Source organism: Dunckerocampus dactyliophorus, chromosome 14 (assembly GCF_027744805.1).
Source record: "Dunckerocampus dactyliophorus isolate RoL2022-P2 chromosome 14, RoL_Ddac_1.1, whole genome shotgun sequence".
Classification (NCBI taxonomy): Eukaryota; Metazoa; Chordata; class Actinopteri; order Syngnathiformes; family Syngnathidae; genus Dunckerocampus; species Dunckerocampus dactyliophorus.
Genome location: NC_072832.1, coordinates 26,873,771 through 26,892,036, shown reverse-complemented (window position 1 = coordinate 26,892,036; position 18,266 = coordinate 26,873,771). Strand labels below are relative to the sequence as shown.

General features: G+C 39.0%; 1 protein-coding gene across 5 annotated transcripts in view; it reads right to left on the bottom strand.

The window, feature by feature from the left end:
- Positions 1-246: 246 nt before the first annotated feature.
- Positions 247-18,266, bottom strand: part of dlg5a (discs, large homolog 5a (Drosophila)) — a 77,312-nt gene continuing 59,292 nt past the window's right edge. For all 5 annotated transcript variants that reach the window (XM_054797886.1, XM_054797888.1, XM_054797889.1 and 2 more), the window contains 11 exons: positions 16,374-16,536; positions 16,158-16,291; positions 14,706-14,870; positions 14,446-14,629; positions 12,957-13,105; positions 11,765-11,935; positions 10,299-10,633; positions 10,104-10,231; positions 9,921-10,030; positions 6,481-6,590; positions 247-6,397 (listed from right to left, as the gene is read on the bottom strand). In XM_054797886.1, the coding sequence (XP_054653861.1) occupies positions 6,294-6,397; positions 6,481-6,590; positions 9,921-10,030; positions 10,104-10,231; positions 10,299-10,633; positions 11,765-11,935; positions 12,957-13,105; positions 14,446-14,629; positions 14,706-14,870; positions 16,158-16,291; positions 16,374-16,536 (1,753 nt within the window). In that variant the 3' untranslated portion in view covers positions 247-6,293. The remainder of the gene's footprint in view (positions 6,398-6,480; positions 6,591-9,920; positions 10,031-10,103; positions 10,232-10,298; positions 10,634-11,764; positions 11,936-12,956; positions 13,106-14,445; positions 14,630-14,705; positions 14,871-16,157; positions 16,292-16,373; positions 16,537-18,266) is intronic.

The window sequence follows — 18,266 nt, the reverse complement described above, 5'->3', positions numbered from 1 at the left end:
TCCACCCGTGGAGTCTGTCACTTTCTTGATCATTTCATCAACGTTGTGCAGCAACCAAAGCCTCCCAGACTGTTCAGAGAGGTGCACCTTTCATGGTCTTCTTGAAAGATGCACATTTTCCTGTACCGCTGTGTGGCAAAAAGTGGTGGTCGGTTTGGGAGTTGAGTTGGAGTCCATCTTCAAGCTGAAAAGGCCCAACAAGCCCTTACCAGTAAAGGCGGAGCTCTCTGCCCGTCCTCCTGGCCCATCAAGAGCCACTCTCATCTCATCAGGCCATAAAACTTTAGAAAAATCGGAAAATGTGCACACAGAGTACCGTACTTCTGGACACCCCAGCTAGATAACAGCTCTGGAATATGACGGCACTGGAGGATAATGGCTTCCTGGGAGCTTCACCTTTGATTTCTTGCCAATATTTGGCAGTTCATTTGCGTGTTTTTCTCTCGCCATTTTGTGCACTTGCAACAAAACATTGAATGGTTCTGTGGTCTTGTGCTGATATCTTGGCAGTTTCCCCAATAAAGGCCACACCCTCCCTCAGTAAACACATGCACATCACCTGGCATGCTTAAAGCCAATAGTCAATAGGTATTCCATTTTATTCAGTTTGGGATTGGAAAATATGCAGAACAATGACAGTATGGTGAAAACAGTGACTTGCCTAATACTGTAACTGTGCACACAGTGAAGATTTTTGATGTTAGAAAGTTGGGAAAGCAACCCATTAAGACAGATTTGTTTTAAACTCCTAATATTTATTTTTCTTCTAAATTTACAATTTTATTCTCGAAACCTCAGATTTATTTTATTTTTTTTTACAATATATTGTAAATATTTTATTTTTTCATAATTAAATATTTTTTCTTACTGTTTGACATTTTACAATCATTTTTTAATGGAATAAAATAAAAATCCAAATGTAAAAGGTTGTACTAGTTCATTTAAAAAAGACATTGTAAGCATGTTTACCACCTACACGTTGACATAAGGAGTGAGAAATAGTGCAACTTGGGAGTCTTGATTTTGTGATACACACAAAAAAACAACTTTTATTGTCATGTTAATGTCCGGACATACAAATCACATTCTTTTGAATAGAAAGAGACGTTGAATCGGTACCCGGCATCATCTACAAGTACAAGCATCCCATCCCGCATCTTCCCTACAACATGCTAGCTACACACAAAAATAGCAACGTTACAATTTCTTATTACTTTTAGCCCAATAGTCAAACCGGTGGACCGCATTTCCTCTGAAAAACTGTGCAAGAATAGATCCCTTTTCTTTGTTGTTGTTGAATAATTCCTAGAAGTTTGTGAGAATAAAAAAGGCCCTTGAGAATGAAATGTAAGGAAACTGACGTGAGACGTGAAACGGTAGAAACGCGAGTACGTACCGAGTGTTGGTGTCTACTGGAAACCTGGCAACAGTCACGTGTTTAAGGTTCACAGCTCAACAAGTGCAAAACAGAACAACAACAAAAAAACACACACAATAAGAAGGGGAAAAAGTGAGTGGATTTTGGCACCAAAGAAAACACAATGCAGGAAGGCTTGGAATATTTGTGTCTTCCCGTGTGGTCGTCATAATTATTATTATAACAGTAATAAAAAAAACATTTAAATAACAGTGAAAGTCACTAAACATGATCATTAAACATGATGACGAGTTACGGTTTTACCCTGCGAGTGCTGCTCGGTCGTGTCTTCTTTTCATGGCAACATCGCCTGACTCACCAGCAACCACAAAAATATGACAATTCAAATTAAAAAAAACATGCTAACTTGACTGTCAGATCTTCCTAGGCGTGTGACCTAGTGAAAATACATACACATATATATATATATATATATATATATATATATATATATATACACACACACACACACACACACATACAAGTATGTAGTATTCTTATATCTATATGTGCATACTGTATATTGTTAAATACATGTTAAAGAGATAGAAGGATTGTAGTTCCACAGTGGTCTGTCTCGCCCTGGAGTGCATTCAACCCGTCCAACCTTGGAAAAACAAGAAATGAAACTTTGCCACGCGCTCGCTCGCCGCGGCCGCCACCGCCCTGGTCTCAGATCAGCTCCGAAGCCGCTTCCGGACCAGGCATCTTCTACCGAAGGCACTTCCAAAAGGCCCATAAAAGCGCACTCGCACTTCCTGCTACGTAACGAGGCTGAGGAACACAATGCATAGAGCCGGCGTGAGGGCGTGGGGGGTGTGGGGGGTTGCGGTCGTGCTTGCTTGGCACGGTCTGGCAGTGGGACCGCAGCTACATAGATTATTTTTATGAACATGTATAGAGTGTACAATAGGATGGATTTCAGCGGAGAAGTCTTTCCACGTCTCGTTAAGCAAACACCACCAGTGGGGAGGGGGTCGTGTCCTGGGGGGGCTAGGCCCACGACAAAAACGCCTAGGATAAAGTCACCCAATTCCAAAAATAAAGTTGCAATATTACCATGAAGAAGCTGTAAATGATGAGAAGAAGAAGATGAACATTTTGCCAGCATGCTTGGCCAAAACTCCTAATTGAATGCAAATGATTTTGGTACAGTCGTCCCTCCTTTATGGCGATGAACTGGATAGGATTCACGGTTAACACATGGAAGAGAAAACCTGTTTCTGGCTTTCTAAATACAACTTTTAACATTCTAGAGCCTTGTAGACATGAAATAACACCCCTATGTTCACCTTTACACTCCTGTTATTCTTTGTTTACGCCACATTGCACAGCTATTAGGCTACAGCGAGGTTGGGTACTTTTTGAGCTAAGAGTGCGGATGAGCACTAGGATCACATTGAGGGGGGGAAAAATGTGTAAATTTACGAGAAAAAAAGTCGTAAGGTCACATGTCATCGTTAGCACAAACAGATTAGCATGGCTAGCCCCTCACTCGTACGTCAGCCTTCCGTACCCCGCCCCCTCCACATGCCCAAGGCCAAAGGTCACATAAGTCCCCCCTTTTCGTAGCTGTCTCAGGCAATGCCTGCAACATCAAGTCACCGCTTTATCGCCTACATTTACAATTTTATCATGGTAATATTACAAGGGTTTTTTGTACATTTACGACTTTATTCTTGTAATGTTAGTGAGTTTTTTCTGGTAAATGTACGAACTGTATTCTCATAAATTTACAACTTTATTCTTGAAACCTCAAATTTATGTATTTTTCCCCTCAATGTGGCCGTGATACGAAGTCGAACTACAACGTAATATTCCGACTTTATTCTCAGAATATTACAAGTTTGTTTTGTAAACTTACAACTTTATTCTTGTAAATTTATACTTTTATTCTCGTAAATTTACGGCGTTATTCTTGTAATACTACGAGTTTTTTCTTGTAATTTTACAACTTTATTCTCATAAAATTATGACTTTCCTCTCATAATATTACAACGTTTTTGTCATAAATTGACAACTTCATTCTTACTTTTTAAAATATTTAGATATATTATATTTATTTATAACTTTATAATGGTTCCCTATCCCTGTGCTACAGGGACTCTAGACGGATGCTAGCTAACCGGTTAGCCTCACATTTATTTCTTCTAAACTTAAGAAAGGGTTTCAAACAGAGTGGAGGCCACAAATTAACCGCTTCCACACGGGACGGGAGGAGTGCTTTTTTTTTTTTTCCATTCCATCATGTGGGACATGCCATGGCTGACCTCAAGCTAATGTCTCATCAATGTTTTGTGTCATTACTGCCACCTAGTGGCCACAATACTACATATCACTTGTATTTCCATATGTTTGGACTAATAATAGACCATAGTTTACCACCAACCATCATTTATTCATTCATTCATTCATGAAAAAACGCGATATAGCGAGGGACGACTGTTTGAGAATTTGAGAATTCTTGAAAAACCTTTTTTTCCTGGCGATATTACGTCGTTCTTGGAAAATCCTGCCTTTTTTTCCATCGTATTTATAGAACGACCCCCATATGATGAAAGTGAAAAAGAATGTCATTTGACAGCCATAATATTAGGAGAAAAAATATTCATTTTAATCCTTTTTAAATGATTAGAACTTACAATAAAAAAATACTTTTACATTTTTCTTATAAAATGACATGATTCTTGTAATACTCCACGTTTATTGTTAGAAAATTACAAGAAAAAAAAGAATTTCATGGTCATTCAGTATCGTGAGTGCTAAGTATAAAATCAGAATTTTACCACAACTAAAAATCTTTAAAATTTCATGTTTTTTTTCCCCTTGCAATATATGATCTATTCTTTATGGAGAAAAATGTTTTTCCCTAAAACTAAAGCCATTAAATACAAGAAAATGAACGTCATTTTACAAGCAAAATATAAAGACGTAAAATCATTCTTAATTTTGTGACAATTATTTTGAAATGTAACTAGTAACTGTAACTGTTTGAATACATTTGCATGAGAATTACATTGAAATTATAATTTCCTCATCATAATATGATTTCTTGTACTTTTTCTAGCGAATGTTCTCCTAATATTATGACTTTACTCCTGTAGGCCATGTAAGAGTAATGAATGTATCGGCATAAACTCACCATATTCAAATGATTTAAGTTGTGAAAAAAATGTCACAAAAATAAACTCATGTGACAAAAATGGCAATTTGGAAAAATGTCTTCAGAAAATTGCAGATATTAAAACAAAAACAAACAAACAAAAAAAGAGTTGTAACGTGATGAAGATGAAATAAAGATGTTTAAGTTGCCTATGTGGGAATTTGGACTTGACTCGTTATTGCATCATCATTTTATTCTAGCAAAGTAAAAACCTTTTTTCCCTTGGAAAACAACAACTTTATTCTGGTGATAGTACAGCTTTTAAATTGGAATAAAACAAGTTGATTTGTTTTGCGTTTTCATTGTTACCAGCGTGGGCCTGATAGTGGTGTGGTTAGTGTTAAAGTTAGGGTACATCACGGGGGGGCGCATGTCTTCCATGGAGTATTAAAAAAAATAAAAAATCTGAGATTTACAATTTACAACTTCCATCCATCCATCCATTTTCTATACCGCTTCTCCTTTTTATCGTAAATTTACTTTCAATCTCATAAAGTTAATTAGTTAAAGAATAAAGTCATAAATTTACAACTTTTTTTCTTGTAAATTTACGACTTTGAGATTTACAATAAAGTTGTAAATTTATGAGAGAAAAAAAGAGTCATAAGTTTACAAGAAGAAAGTTGTAAATTTACTAGAATAAAGTCTTAAATAAACTTATTTTCTTGTAAATTTCTGACTATGAGATTGAAAATAGCCGTAAATTACGAGAAAACAAAAGTCGTAAATTTACAAGGAAAAAGTTGTACATTTACGAGTAAAAAAGTAATACATTTATGGGAGTAAAGTTGTAAATTTACGGGAATAAAGTTGTACATTTCCAACTTTTCTCGTAAAGGGCTAGCCATGCTAATCTAAATGCTGAATGCTCAACTACTCTTTTTTGCTGCCACATTTTTAATAAAAGTTTGCCTGAAGCAAGAGGAATGAAGAGCTATGCTCTATTTTCTCTCTGACACGTCTGACACCATGACATGTAAATGTACCACTTTATTCTCCTAATATTACAACTTTATTCTTGTAAATGTACTACTTTATTCTCGTAATATTACAACTTTATTCTTGTAAATGTACTACTTTATTCTCGTAATATTACACATTTTTTCCTCGTATATGTACGACTTTATTCTCATAATATTACGACATTTTCTTGTAATAATACGACTTTATTATCGTAAATTTACGACTTTATTCTCATAAATGTATTGCTTTATTCTCGTAAATTTACAACTTTATTCTCCTAAATGTATTGTTTTATTCTCGTAATATTACACATTTTTTCCTCGTAAATTTACAACTTTATTCTTGCAACATTACAACCTATTTCTCGTAATATTACAAGTTTTTATTTGTAGATTTACGACTTTATTCTCAAAATCTCAGATTTCCTCCCAATGTGGCCCGTGGTACACGTCAGTTCATATTGAAGAATAAAGTAAGGAGTGTAAAGGGACGCACGCTGATGACGCTTTACACACACACACACACGCACGCACACGCACACACACACAAAGATGGATTCCTTGAGGGAAGACTGGATGAGCTCGGATGTGAAGTTGCTGCTACGTTTTTGCTCTTCAGTACGGACATGAAAAATTGATAGCAATCATTGACATACTGTAGTGTGTGTGTGTGTGTGTGTGTGTGTGTGTGTGTGTGCGAGTGCGAGAGAGAGAGAGAGAGAGATAGAGAGATGAGAGCCACCCTGGTCCACTAGGGGCAGCCGAGTGGAGTCCACAGGACTTTACTTTGTTCTTGATCCACTATAGTCGTGATCTGAGTGCAAATGTAAGGGAGGGAGCCGCCCTGGACAATTCCTGCAAGGACACATCCTGCATTAAACACTGCACAAGAAAAAAAAACACACACACACGTACAGTACATACGCACACGCACGCACCTGTGAAGAACTTGCTGTAGTCCTGCTCGATCTTCTGTGCACTTTCAAACTGCTCCTTGGAATGTTTCTGAGATACTTTGTCACGCAGATACACGGGATCTTTCTGCTCCCTGCGGAACATCAAAGCGTGACCTGTGACCTGTGACCTTGGGTGCCCGACACACGCGCCCCTGTCCTTCAAACTCATCAGGGTTCTCGCCGTGACAAACAGAAACGGATCAAAAATTCAAAAGGTGGAACGCTAAAACATTTCAACATCCATTGAACGACATTATTTTTATATCTACTTTTTTAAAATTAGATTTCAGTGTAGTTTGAGCACATCTGGAGGTAAGGAGGACTGGAACAAATTGGGATTTGTTGGTTTGTCCTCATCAAATATCATGACGTTACTTCTAATCAGGAGAACCAGAGCATAGAGGGGAGGGAGCCACCCGGCCCAGCAAGGCGCACTGTATTCGGGTACATGCTCCGAGCAGCTGGTGTGACTCCACGGAGGTCTCTGGCACACATTTTGCACTTTTCAAACGCTTCGGCGCTGGCGTTTCAGCTGACTGATAAGGTTTTTTGTGGCTCCATGCACTTTTTTTTCCCCCCACATCGCGGCGCATTTGCTACAACTAGAACGCAAAATGTCTCTGAAAGTGGATGTTTGTTTACAAGTGAGCTGCGGGGAAGTTACGACCAGTCGTTAACGTCACAGGCAGGAGAAAAAAGGAGCGCTTGATTTGCTCACCCACGCAGTACGGGCAATCTCGCTTTAATGGAGTGTTTTTTTTAAATGGTCGGTAATCTGAGCTCTTTTTAATGTTATTGGATTCATCGGTATTACGTAATAATTCCTTCATATCGGCCTGACAATTATCGTGCACCCTTAATTTTTATATTTTGTTTTTCATAAAACTATGACCTTTACAAAATAAAATAACATTTTTCTTTAATATTTCAACTCTGCTACTAAAACATTTTTCCTAATATTATTACAAATTTATTCTTGTCAAATTGCGTGTTTTTTTAAATTATACGAATACAACTTTTTTCTGTAGTTTGACTTCATTTCAGCTGTTTTTCTTTCCATTTCTGCTGTTGCTCTTTTTCCATTTTCCAACTATTTCAACTTTCTTCTTGTAAATTTGATTATGACTTTATTTCCATAATAATTGGACTTAATTCTCGTGACATGATAACTTTTTCCACAATGTAATTTTCCACAAATTACAACTTTATTCGTTGTTTGCTTCGTTTCTCATAATATAACTTTTTTTTAAAAACTTTTAAACTTTCTTCAGTATTTCAACTTTATGCTACTAGAATGAGGTTATTTTGCATAATAATATATGTTTAATATATGTAATATATGTATACATAATATCACATAAATAATAACATAATATTCCGACATTATTCTGATAAAATTACTACTTACTACAAAAACTTTCTCTTAATATTTTGAATTTATTCTAGTAAAATTACTGCTGATTTTTCCTTTTTTTTGTTTTCTTGTTAAATGATATTTTTACACTGTGCTCCAAATTATTATGCAAATGATATTTTTCTGTGATTGTGCTAAATAGTCAACATAAATGAGCATCATGATCGTTTTCAAGTCATCAACCTTTAGAGTGCTGACCAAACCTCACAATGATTAGAGTATTTTTTTCAAAAATAAAAAATTAAACGCACTGTTCCACATGATTATGCACAACACAGGTTTAAAGCACTGGTTGTTCAGAAGCGAAAATGGTCATTTGTTGAATCTGCAGCATAAGGAGTTCTTATTTACTGAAAGCAAAAGCTATTTCAATCACTAACATTTGAACAAGCCAAGTTACATCCCTTCTTTGATATAACCTTCACAATTCATACCTTGAATTTGGAGGTTTTTGGCACGTTTCTGCTTGAATTTCTTTGCAAGATGTCAGAATAGCATCCCCCGGTTGCTGTTTTGTTGTGATCTGGGTTGAGGTCATAGGAAAAAAAGGGGGACCAAACCAGGAGCTCCTCTCCTTTTATGCCCATACCAGTCAACGACATGTTTGCATCATGATTTGGTGCATTGTCATGCATGAAGGTCATTCATATTATACCACGGAAGAAAGTGGTCCATCAGAAACTCTACATACTTTGCTGAGATCATTTTCACACCTTAAATGACCATAAAGGGCCTACTGGCTACCGGCAAAACAGGACTCGGCCACCTCCTTGCTGACATCACAGCCTGGCCATAATCTACTTCATCCATCCATAACTGCAAGCCTCTAGAGCAGGGGTCACCAATGTGGTGCCCGTGGGCACCAGGTAGCCCCCACGACCACATGAGGTGCCCGCAAGCCTGCTTTTCATTCAGGTTTTCAGTTAATAATGAAAGAACAGTAGAAAGAAATGCATTGTGAAATACAACATGTGAGTTGTGGACACCAGCATTTTGTTCATGTTCGGGTAAAACAAGCATATTCGCTTTGTTTGGGTTTAAAATAAGCTCTGAAAATAAATGTTACAAAAATGAGTAGCTATTGGCCATTTTCATTTTGTAAAAGTAGCTCTCACAAGGAAAAACCTTGGTGACCCCTGGTCCAGAGGATCCTACCTTGAGGTTCATGGGACTTCAGGGGCACCAGCAGCTTCAAATACCTGTTTGCTGCTCTGCTTTTTAGCAGGTGCTCTCCTGATTCCATACATTTGTCTGGCAGAAACCTTTGTCATTATGCCTTTACAGTATCAGCACAACCCCGGCTATCATCTGAATCAGCCACAAATTTCTTCACCGTACAAATGATTGTGAATTATTTAATGTTTTTATGCCTCGTCCGAGGCACTGCAATATTTCACGCTTTTTCGTCAGCAGAGAGATCCTTTTTCTCGCTCGCATCTTCTTCCGCTGTGGAACACACGTAAACAAAATGGCAAATATAGACAAATATAACGCAGAGCGATTTGTGAGGTCTGAGGCATTTTTATAATGACGCTTCTGAACGCATATTGCCTTGAGAAGCCAAACTCCTTACTTAAATCACCCAGCAACTAAGCCGAACTACGTTCCGCGACACAGAAGGCCGACCAGAACTGGTCTGGACCAAATGGGGGTAAGTCATTGTTGACAAAGTCCACTGCTGATGGAGATGTCATACAACTTCCCAACTATCCCTTTAATAACAAGAAATATAATTTTTAAGTAGTTTGCGTTGAATTGGGCTCACCTGGCAAAGTAATTAAGACAGTTGTCCGAGATTGACATGCGTAATCCAAAGAGCCCCAAGACACAATGCCATCCATCAATTTCATTGAAAAACAAAACATTTGATGTTTATGATACTAAAATCCTATTTGCATAATCATTTGGAACACAGTGTGGAATGTTCTGCGGACCAATAAAAGAGCACTTTGGACACCCCTGCCTTTGACCATAGCCACAGTATCAGACCGAAGTAAAAATCACTTACTTGATCTGCTTGGCGTTTTTGTAGCGCACAAAGACCACGATGGGATAAATGTGAACGCTGTGCAGCCTCTCGATGGCGTGCGGCGCGATGTCCAGCAAACAGTGACAACCCTGCAAGGACAAACACCACGCCGCGTCTTTCACGGACATCCGAGGCGGGGAGGCTGAACATCGGATGAAATACCTTCTCTGTTATTTCCTTTATGGAAGTCACGGTGGTCACGTCAAAATGGCCGCTGCGGCGCTTGTAGTCGATGAAGAGGCAGTCTTTGACGCCTCGCTCGATGGCTTGCTGGGACGCCTTCATCACCTCTGCGGACGTAGGAGCTTGCTGAAAGGTCACATGTCTACAGGGTGAAGATGCAGCATAAGAACAAACCTAGCAGGCATCTGCAGAACTTCCCCGGAGACTCTTTGACCAGCATCTCCTTGATGGGGTCCGTCAGCGGCCCCAGGACCAGCACGGGTCTAGGAGAGGTGCACTCCACCTTCTGGACCCTCTGATAGGCCAGACTCACACAGTCTTCCAGGAAGGGGATGGAGTCGGTGCTGATGGCGTCCAGAGCCACCATCTCCTTGCTGTCTTTGGAGCTGCTGCGCTTGTGTTTCTGCTTCCTCCTGAAGAAGGAGCGACGGGCAGCCGCCGAAAGGGTCTTGCCCGAGTCTTCCTTCATTTCCGTCACGCTGTGTCGGCGGTAAAACTCTTGGTCCATCCTGCAACATTGGAGGATGGCTTAAGGCAACAAGCAAAGCAAAAAAAACCCAACAAAACCAAAACTATTCATGTCATTAAATCATTCCAATAAATGTTGTAGTATCATTAAAAAGGTCATGAAATCCTGGCCTTTGAAACTATTTTATTTATTTATTATATTTTACGATTACTATTTATGAGACTTTATTCTATTTCAGTTTAATTTATGTTCATTTCATTTGATCTGGATATTTTATGCCTTTTAATCTTATTTTAGATGTTTCTAGATGCCTTGATGTGAGTTTTTGTGCTTTTGTGCTGGAGGTCATTTTGTAGGGCTCTGGCAGTGCTCATCCTGTTCCTCCTTGCACAAAGGAGCAGATACCGATCCTGCTGAGGGTTGAAGGACCTTCTACGGCCCTGTCCAGCTCTCCTGGAGTAACTACCTGTCTCCTGGAATCTCCTCCATGCGTCCAGGTACCGCAGTGATGCCCTGGTCCAGATCTGGGAGGAGATCCCCCAGGACACCATCCGTAGTCTCATTAGGAGCATGCCCCCACGTGGTCAGGCATGCGTACAAGCACGTGGGGGCCACACAAACTACTGAGAATCATTTTGAGTTGCTACAATGACATTTTAGCCAAATGGACCAGTGTGCTGCATCATTTTTTCACTTTCATTTTTGGGGTGTCTTTGATTTCCCCCCTCTATAGGGTGATCATTTTCATTTTTATCAAATGATGTGGCATCATTTTGTTACTAATACATCACCCACTTATTATCAGGAAACATATTCAACATCATTTTTCCCCCAGTTTAGATCTGATGTGTTTTCCAAGTGTTCCTTTAATTTTTTTGAGCAGTGTATTTGATTTACGGGCTGCTTGGCTCAACAGAGTCCATTTTTTTTTAACACATTCTACAAATATATATAATACAAATAAATAAAATATAAATATATGAAACATATTAAAATATACAATTATATGTCATTATATTATGAAAAGTGAAATTAACAATATTATATTCAAATAAAAAACACACATGTAAAATGGGCCCTGCCACACCTGTGGCATGGCACCTACGGCGCATATTGTGGTCGCAGCTGCAGCACAAAAAAGAAGAAATACATGTGGTGTGTGTGCACGCACATGTACTTGCTGGGGATCTGCCCCCTCTGGATCTGCTGCGCGTTCTCGTCTAGCTGCCAGGCCATCCACGTCCCGAAGCTGCCCTTTGGTAACGACTCATCCACGTACAGGATGTCATCCTTCTTGAACGTGAGGTCTCCCTCGGCCTCCCCCACACGGTCGTAAAGTGCTCTGGAGGCAGAGACAGAGATAGATGGCCACTTGTGAGGGAGCACAAAGCTGATGAGGCGATAGGAGGGGAGGACGTATCCGACAGGAGAGTTTGGCGGGTTGGGTAAGATAACAAGACAAAGAAGGCGATGAAGAAGGGGAAGTTGGTTTGTGAACAGTGTAGACTTTGCTGGGGTTCCACTGGAGCCTCATAAGTCCTTTCTGGGCAGACTAGCAAGCAGGCTGAGTGTATTTCCTGCACATGACATCAGCAGCACGCTTGCCTGCATGAGAGGTGACCGTGGCAGCTGCTGCAACAAGCTCCTCCCCTTCCTCTAAACTTTAAGTGTGATAAGGAAATTTCCTTGAAGTAGGATTCCTTATTTATACATGTAAATTGAATATTTATGTAGTTTGAGTATAGTAAACCTTTTGAATACGCTTCTGAATACGCTTTAACAGTATTAGAGCCCTCTAGACATGAAATAAAACCCCTATAGTCTCCTTTACACTCATATTACCCAATATAGTAGACAACATACGAGAAAATAACTTCCTGTTCTGTATAGTACTTCCTGCGGCGGCTATTGTCTCACCAATGTAACATTACTGACACCAAAAAATGCTTCATTCAACCACAAAACAGCAGTGATTTATGAATTTATACTATTTTTTTTTTAACATTATTAGGAATAATGTAAATATGAAATATATTATACATAATACATTAAACTTAAAGATAATGATTGTATATTCTGCTTTTGCAATGAGCTGGAAAAGGTTGCTGGTCTTGGTGTGCGCGTGGCAAGTGGAAGATGAGGCAACCTAAATTTGGGAGGATGTGAGACGTAATTGGTTAGATGAGAAAGAGTCCTGCGTGTCCGAGGGGCGCTGCAGTGGCGCTACTATAAATAGCAACACAGAAGAGGATGCTTTGGGGAAATGAACGGCATCTTTTCACAGAGTGGTACTCCAACACTGACTTACTGTGTCATATACTGTATGTGTGTGTGTCGAAAATACTGCATGCATATTCACACACCTGATATAAAAGCCATCGCCTGGAACGTCTTTGAGCACGTTGAAGTCGTCCGCACGATGCTGCACCTTCAACGTGACCGTCTCGGCCGGCTTCAACATTTCAACATAGACTTCCTCCGCCGTCTTATTCTTCATAGTCACTGCGTTGTACTGCAAGGAAAATGACAACATTATTATTATGATGATGATGAAACACAGGAGCAGTGAAAAGGTGGTGCTGCGTGTTTGCACTTAAGCCAGACGTCATGTGCTCCGTCTACGCTTTCCGCTGAATTAAAGTGGCGCCGTATTGATTCGGGCAGTGAGCAAACAGGAGGGAAGATTGAAGGACGGAGCGGCACGGCGCGGAAAGGTGCTGCATGCTAATTTCATACAGCAGCTCCTCCTTTGAGCTAAGCGTGCCAGGAATGGCTCATTATTTAAGATTTGGCATCGCCGACGCGGAAGGAGCGCAGCCAGACGGTGACTTCAGTGAAGTTCTGTGAACATTTGTGGAAGCCAGAAGACTAATCTCAAAGCTCTTTCAACCTATTCCCACTTTTAACTCATTCAATACCACAGACATATTTACACGTTTTTATAAACCCAAAGACATATTCTTACGTATTTCACATTTTTTTACACGAGAAGCAACTGGAGGTGAAAGATGTCATTGTTAGAGCAGGTTTAAGCCATAAAAAGGGCTACAGGGTGGCAGAGCTGCATTTGAAAAGAGCTCAGAGTGTGATGGTTACGCATTGTAGGGACATTTTAACGCATGCACACGCACACACGCGCGCACACACAAAGTTTAGTTCCAAATGTGAAAATTGTAAATAGTTCATGGTGTTATATTTGTAAATAAATTGTTATTTTGATGTAAAACAACCCTTTTTTGTGTTGTTTATGTTGTATAGTTGTTTAAACATTGGAGCTGTCACAAAAGCAGAAAATTTGTGTCAAACTTATGCTTTTCACAAAAACCTGTTTTTCCTCCTTATTCTTGTTGGCAGCTGATATTTTCCCGAAACTTCCCTATGTTCTACTGCTGAACTTTTAGTTTCTGATGAAAGACGGGAGTCTAACCTGTCTTTTGGTAGGTTCCATGTTTATATAACCATACAACACAATCTTCTATGTGCCTTGAAAGATCAATCAAAATGGCCGCTACTCAAGGGGTTGGAATTGAATGAGTTAAAAACATGAAGTGACACCAAAAACTCGATCTTGTGTAGGAAACCCATAGCATCATGTGACCATCACTCACACTGTGTGCTTTCAATATAGAAGACCATCACAACTCAAAAACAATCCATTCCAGAAGATTGTCATCATCAGTAATTACTAGTGAATCCCACTTGGAAGTGTTCAACTTATTTTTATGATTCTGTACATGTGGAGAACGGGGTTGGTCGTCACACGGGTTTGGTTGTCACACTCCGATTTCGCCACCAGACGGCGCTGTCTCTCAAATTGTGGCACAATGTGCTGTCCCAAGGAAACAGCCATACCTCCAGAATGAGGTCACCAGGACGCAAGCCATCAGCGCCTCTGGCGGGGCTGTCCTCATCCAGGCTTTCTATGTAGACCCCCCGCAAGTTGCCTCCACAGAGCGTGACCCCCACCTCCACGCCAGGCCTGTGCACCGTCACCAGTCGAGGCTCCGCCGCCTTCTTGTTGCCGTCAGAGTGCATTCTGGGTGGAAATAAGTACGCATGACAACGTGGTGTCGGCTCATTATTGCTTTGGCGACCAGAGTGCGTTTATTTACCTGACGTAGCTGCGGGGGCTGGTGGTGGGCGTGGCCTGCTTGGAGGACGGGGTGAGGGTGCCCTCGTCCTGCTCGCTGAGCGTGTCGATGGCGGAGTGATTGTCCGGGGTGGCGGCGCCGCTCCCCTGCGGAGTCGACTGAGTGCTGACTGGCTCGAGACGAGAGCTGCTCCCGTTAGGAAAACAGGTTTAAAAAAAAAAAAAAAACACTGTTGGAACACTAAACACCTAAAATAACAAGTCATTACGTTTATGGTGTTAATACTGTATCTGTTACTTAGCATCTGAGGTGTAGTCCTTGGTAAGGCTAGGAATTCTATTTGATAGCGTATACTTGAGTCACATGCCTCACAATAAGAAAGTACAATCATCTGAGTTTTCTTTATTTAACAGGGGTGTCCAAATGTGACCTGCCGCACATTCTAAAAATACAATTACAAAAAAAAAACAAAAACAAAATGGGACAAAAAGCGCAAAAATGCCTGACGTTAGAAGAAAAAGTTGAAATGTGTTTATGATTAAAAAAGAAAAAAAATGTATAATTAAATACAAGACATATACTGTGTTGGTATACATATATTTTTAAACATTTTAAAATAATAAAAAAAAAATACTAAGAAAAAAAGACTTTTTTTCTTTGTAGTTTATTGAGCGAAAAATAAATAGACATTTGATGACATCACTTACACCTTCTGTAAGTAAGAAATAATAGCGTCAGAGCCGTTCATAGGTTAAAAATATAGGTTAAAATATAGTTCATAGGTTTAGTAGCCCGCAGCACATTCTAAAAACATAAATCCAAAACAACAATCAGCAGTTATTTTACAAGAATAAAGTCCAAATACTAAGAGAAAAACGCTGTAATGAGAAAAAGTCAGAATTGTGAAATACTACAGAAAAAAATATTTTAAGTCATAACATTATGATTTAAAAACAAAAACAAAAACAAATGAAATTGTAATTTTTTTAGTTTGCTGAAAATGTTATGTTTCGATAATAAAGTGAAAACATTGTGGGAAAGAAGCAAGAAGAAAATTGAAATCGTTGGAAAATTTAATAAATAAATAAATAAATAAAAAGGAGCAGAAATGGGGAATTTTAGGAGAATAAAGTCAAAATATTAAGAGTCCTATTCTAATAATAAAGTTGCAATTTTACCAAAATAAACTCAAAATATTATGAGGAAAAATTAGTTACTTTTTGAAAGTTGTCATATTATGGGAAACAAAAAACAAAGTCAGTTTTGGAAAATTATGTTTTCACAAATTTATGTGAATAAAGCCATAATATTATGAAAAGAAAATTTCCTAAGATTATTTAAGAAGAAAGTTGAAATAATTGGGATGCATCACCTTGCTTTCCTGCACAAAACCCCCAAAATACAAGAAATGCCATTCTCAACCCTTGACTTGTGCTTATTTGTGGGGGTCAGGACAAGTACAAGTGTTTTTACCTGGAGCGAGAGTGGTTGCCCAGCTGGTACATGTGTGGGTTGTACTGCGCCATGATGGTGATGGTGTCACACTGCTGACCAATGATGAGGCGAGCCTGCTGCTCCGTCGCGTTACGCAAGTTGATGCCATTGAACTGAGAAAGGAAGCAGTTTCAATTTTGGGAAAGGGCCAGCGAAATGATGCTGTCACGCATCACTCCAACGGATCCCTCCTACCTCCAGTAACTGGTCTCCGTACTCCAGTCCCGCCTGGTGGGCGATGCTGCCTCCAGTCACCTTGGAGACAAAGATGCCGCCATTCTCGCCGCTCACGATGGAGATACCCAAAGGCTCGGCGCCCTTGTGCACGATGACGTTGCGGGGTTCCTCCAAGTATGGCCTGGAAGCAGAGAAGACGTCTTCACAATGAATGAATGAATGGATGGCTGGATGGATGGATGATGTCACGCTGGGTGATGATGATGTGCTTCCTCTACAACCTTTACTACTACTAACTACTACTAAGCTGCAGAGACTACCAGGCATTTATTAGCATTAAGCAAATTAAACAATACCTTCTAAGAATTTTTTTTATTTTAATTTTTCTTTACATTTTTTAAACAAGTGACAATTACAATGATGCAATATTAAAATGAAATAAATAAAATATAATATAAAATACAATACAGCAATTATGAATATACTTTCTGTAATTTCTCTCCCTCTCGTGATGCTCCCTCCTCGTCAGCGGACATCCTTTTCTTTCTTTTTTTTTTTTTAATTCCAAATCACTTATTCTTTTTGGTTTCGTCAAATTGGGTACGAGGTGTTTATTTACTCAACTGCAAAGGGTACCACGCATTTATGAGCAGTACGGCCTGCAATTTAGAAACATATTAAACAATATTTTGAGATTGAGTTTATTTTAAAAATTGTATAATAATTTAAAAAATTTGAAAATTCTATATACAGCAAACATTTTATTAAGTTTATTTTTAACGTTTTATTTCATAATATTTTATATTCTTCTTTGTATTCTTTCCCCACAAATGACAATTGAAAAACTGCAATATTACAATGAAACAAAATACTACAAAATAATATGTACTATAATTACTGTACTTTCTGAGGCTCTCTCCTCGTCACCGTCTTTTCTTTTAAATCACTTCTTTTTGGTTTAGTCAAATCGGGTATGAGGTGTTTGTTTATTCAACCTCTGAGGGTGCCATGCATTTATTAGCCGTAAGGTCTGCATTTTATAAGCATAGTAAACAAAATTTTTAAATTGTGTTAATTGTAAAATTGTATAATAAATTTTAAAATAAAATTGTTGTAATTTAAAAATTGTATCATAATTTTAAACATTTTAAAATTGTTTTAATTTAAAAAAATTGCATAATTAATTTTTTTATATTGTACATTTTAAAATTGTATATTTTTTATTTTTTTTGTAATGTTTCTATTTTTTCCCCACAAATGACAATTAAAATACATAATACGTATTATAATAAATATACTTTCTGTAATTGTCTCTCCTAGTGAGCTGCCTTTAGATTGTTTACTTATGTAATCACTTTGTCATGCTCTGCTATGTCACGGGTTATAAGGTCTTGCTACTTTTGTTGCCACTGCTCATTTGTTGTGCCTTTTTACTGATTCTTCCTTGTCTTTCACTTGGGCTCTGGCCACTCCAGTCTCGGGCGGAGCTGCGGGACGTGGTGCAGCTGCTCTTTATCTGTATCAACCATTTAAGCTCACCTGCTGTGATGGGATGGCACTCATGGTGAAGACCCCAAGCCACGCTTCATGTTGTTAATCATCCTGTTTTACTAGTTTTCTGTTGGACTCCCTGGGTGCCATCCAGTCGGCTAGCTTGTGCCAGTGCTGCACGTCCTGTAGCTCCGTCAGGCCGGTTATTTGTTAGTCTCGGTTTTTCTTACTCCCATTTTTCGGGGCGCCTTTGTTTTTTGTTCTTCAAGCATATGTGCTGCAGTGACAATTAAAGACCTACCTTTGTCCTCTACATCGTGGGATCCAAAGTCCAGCATAGACTATACATCATCACACACTTTCTTTTTGGTTTCGACACATCGGGTATGAGGTGTTTATTTACTCAACTGCAGAGTATTA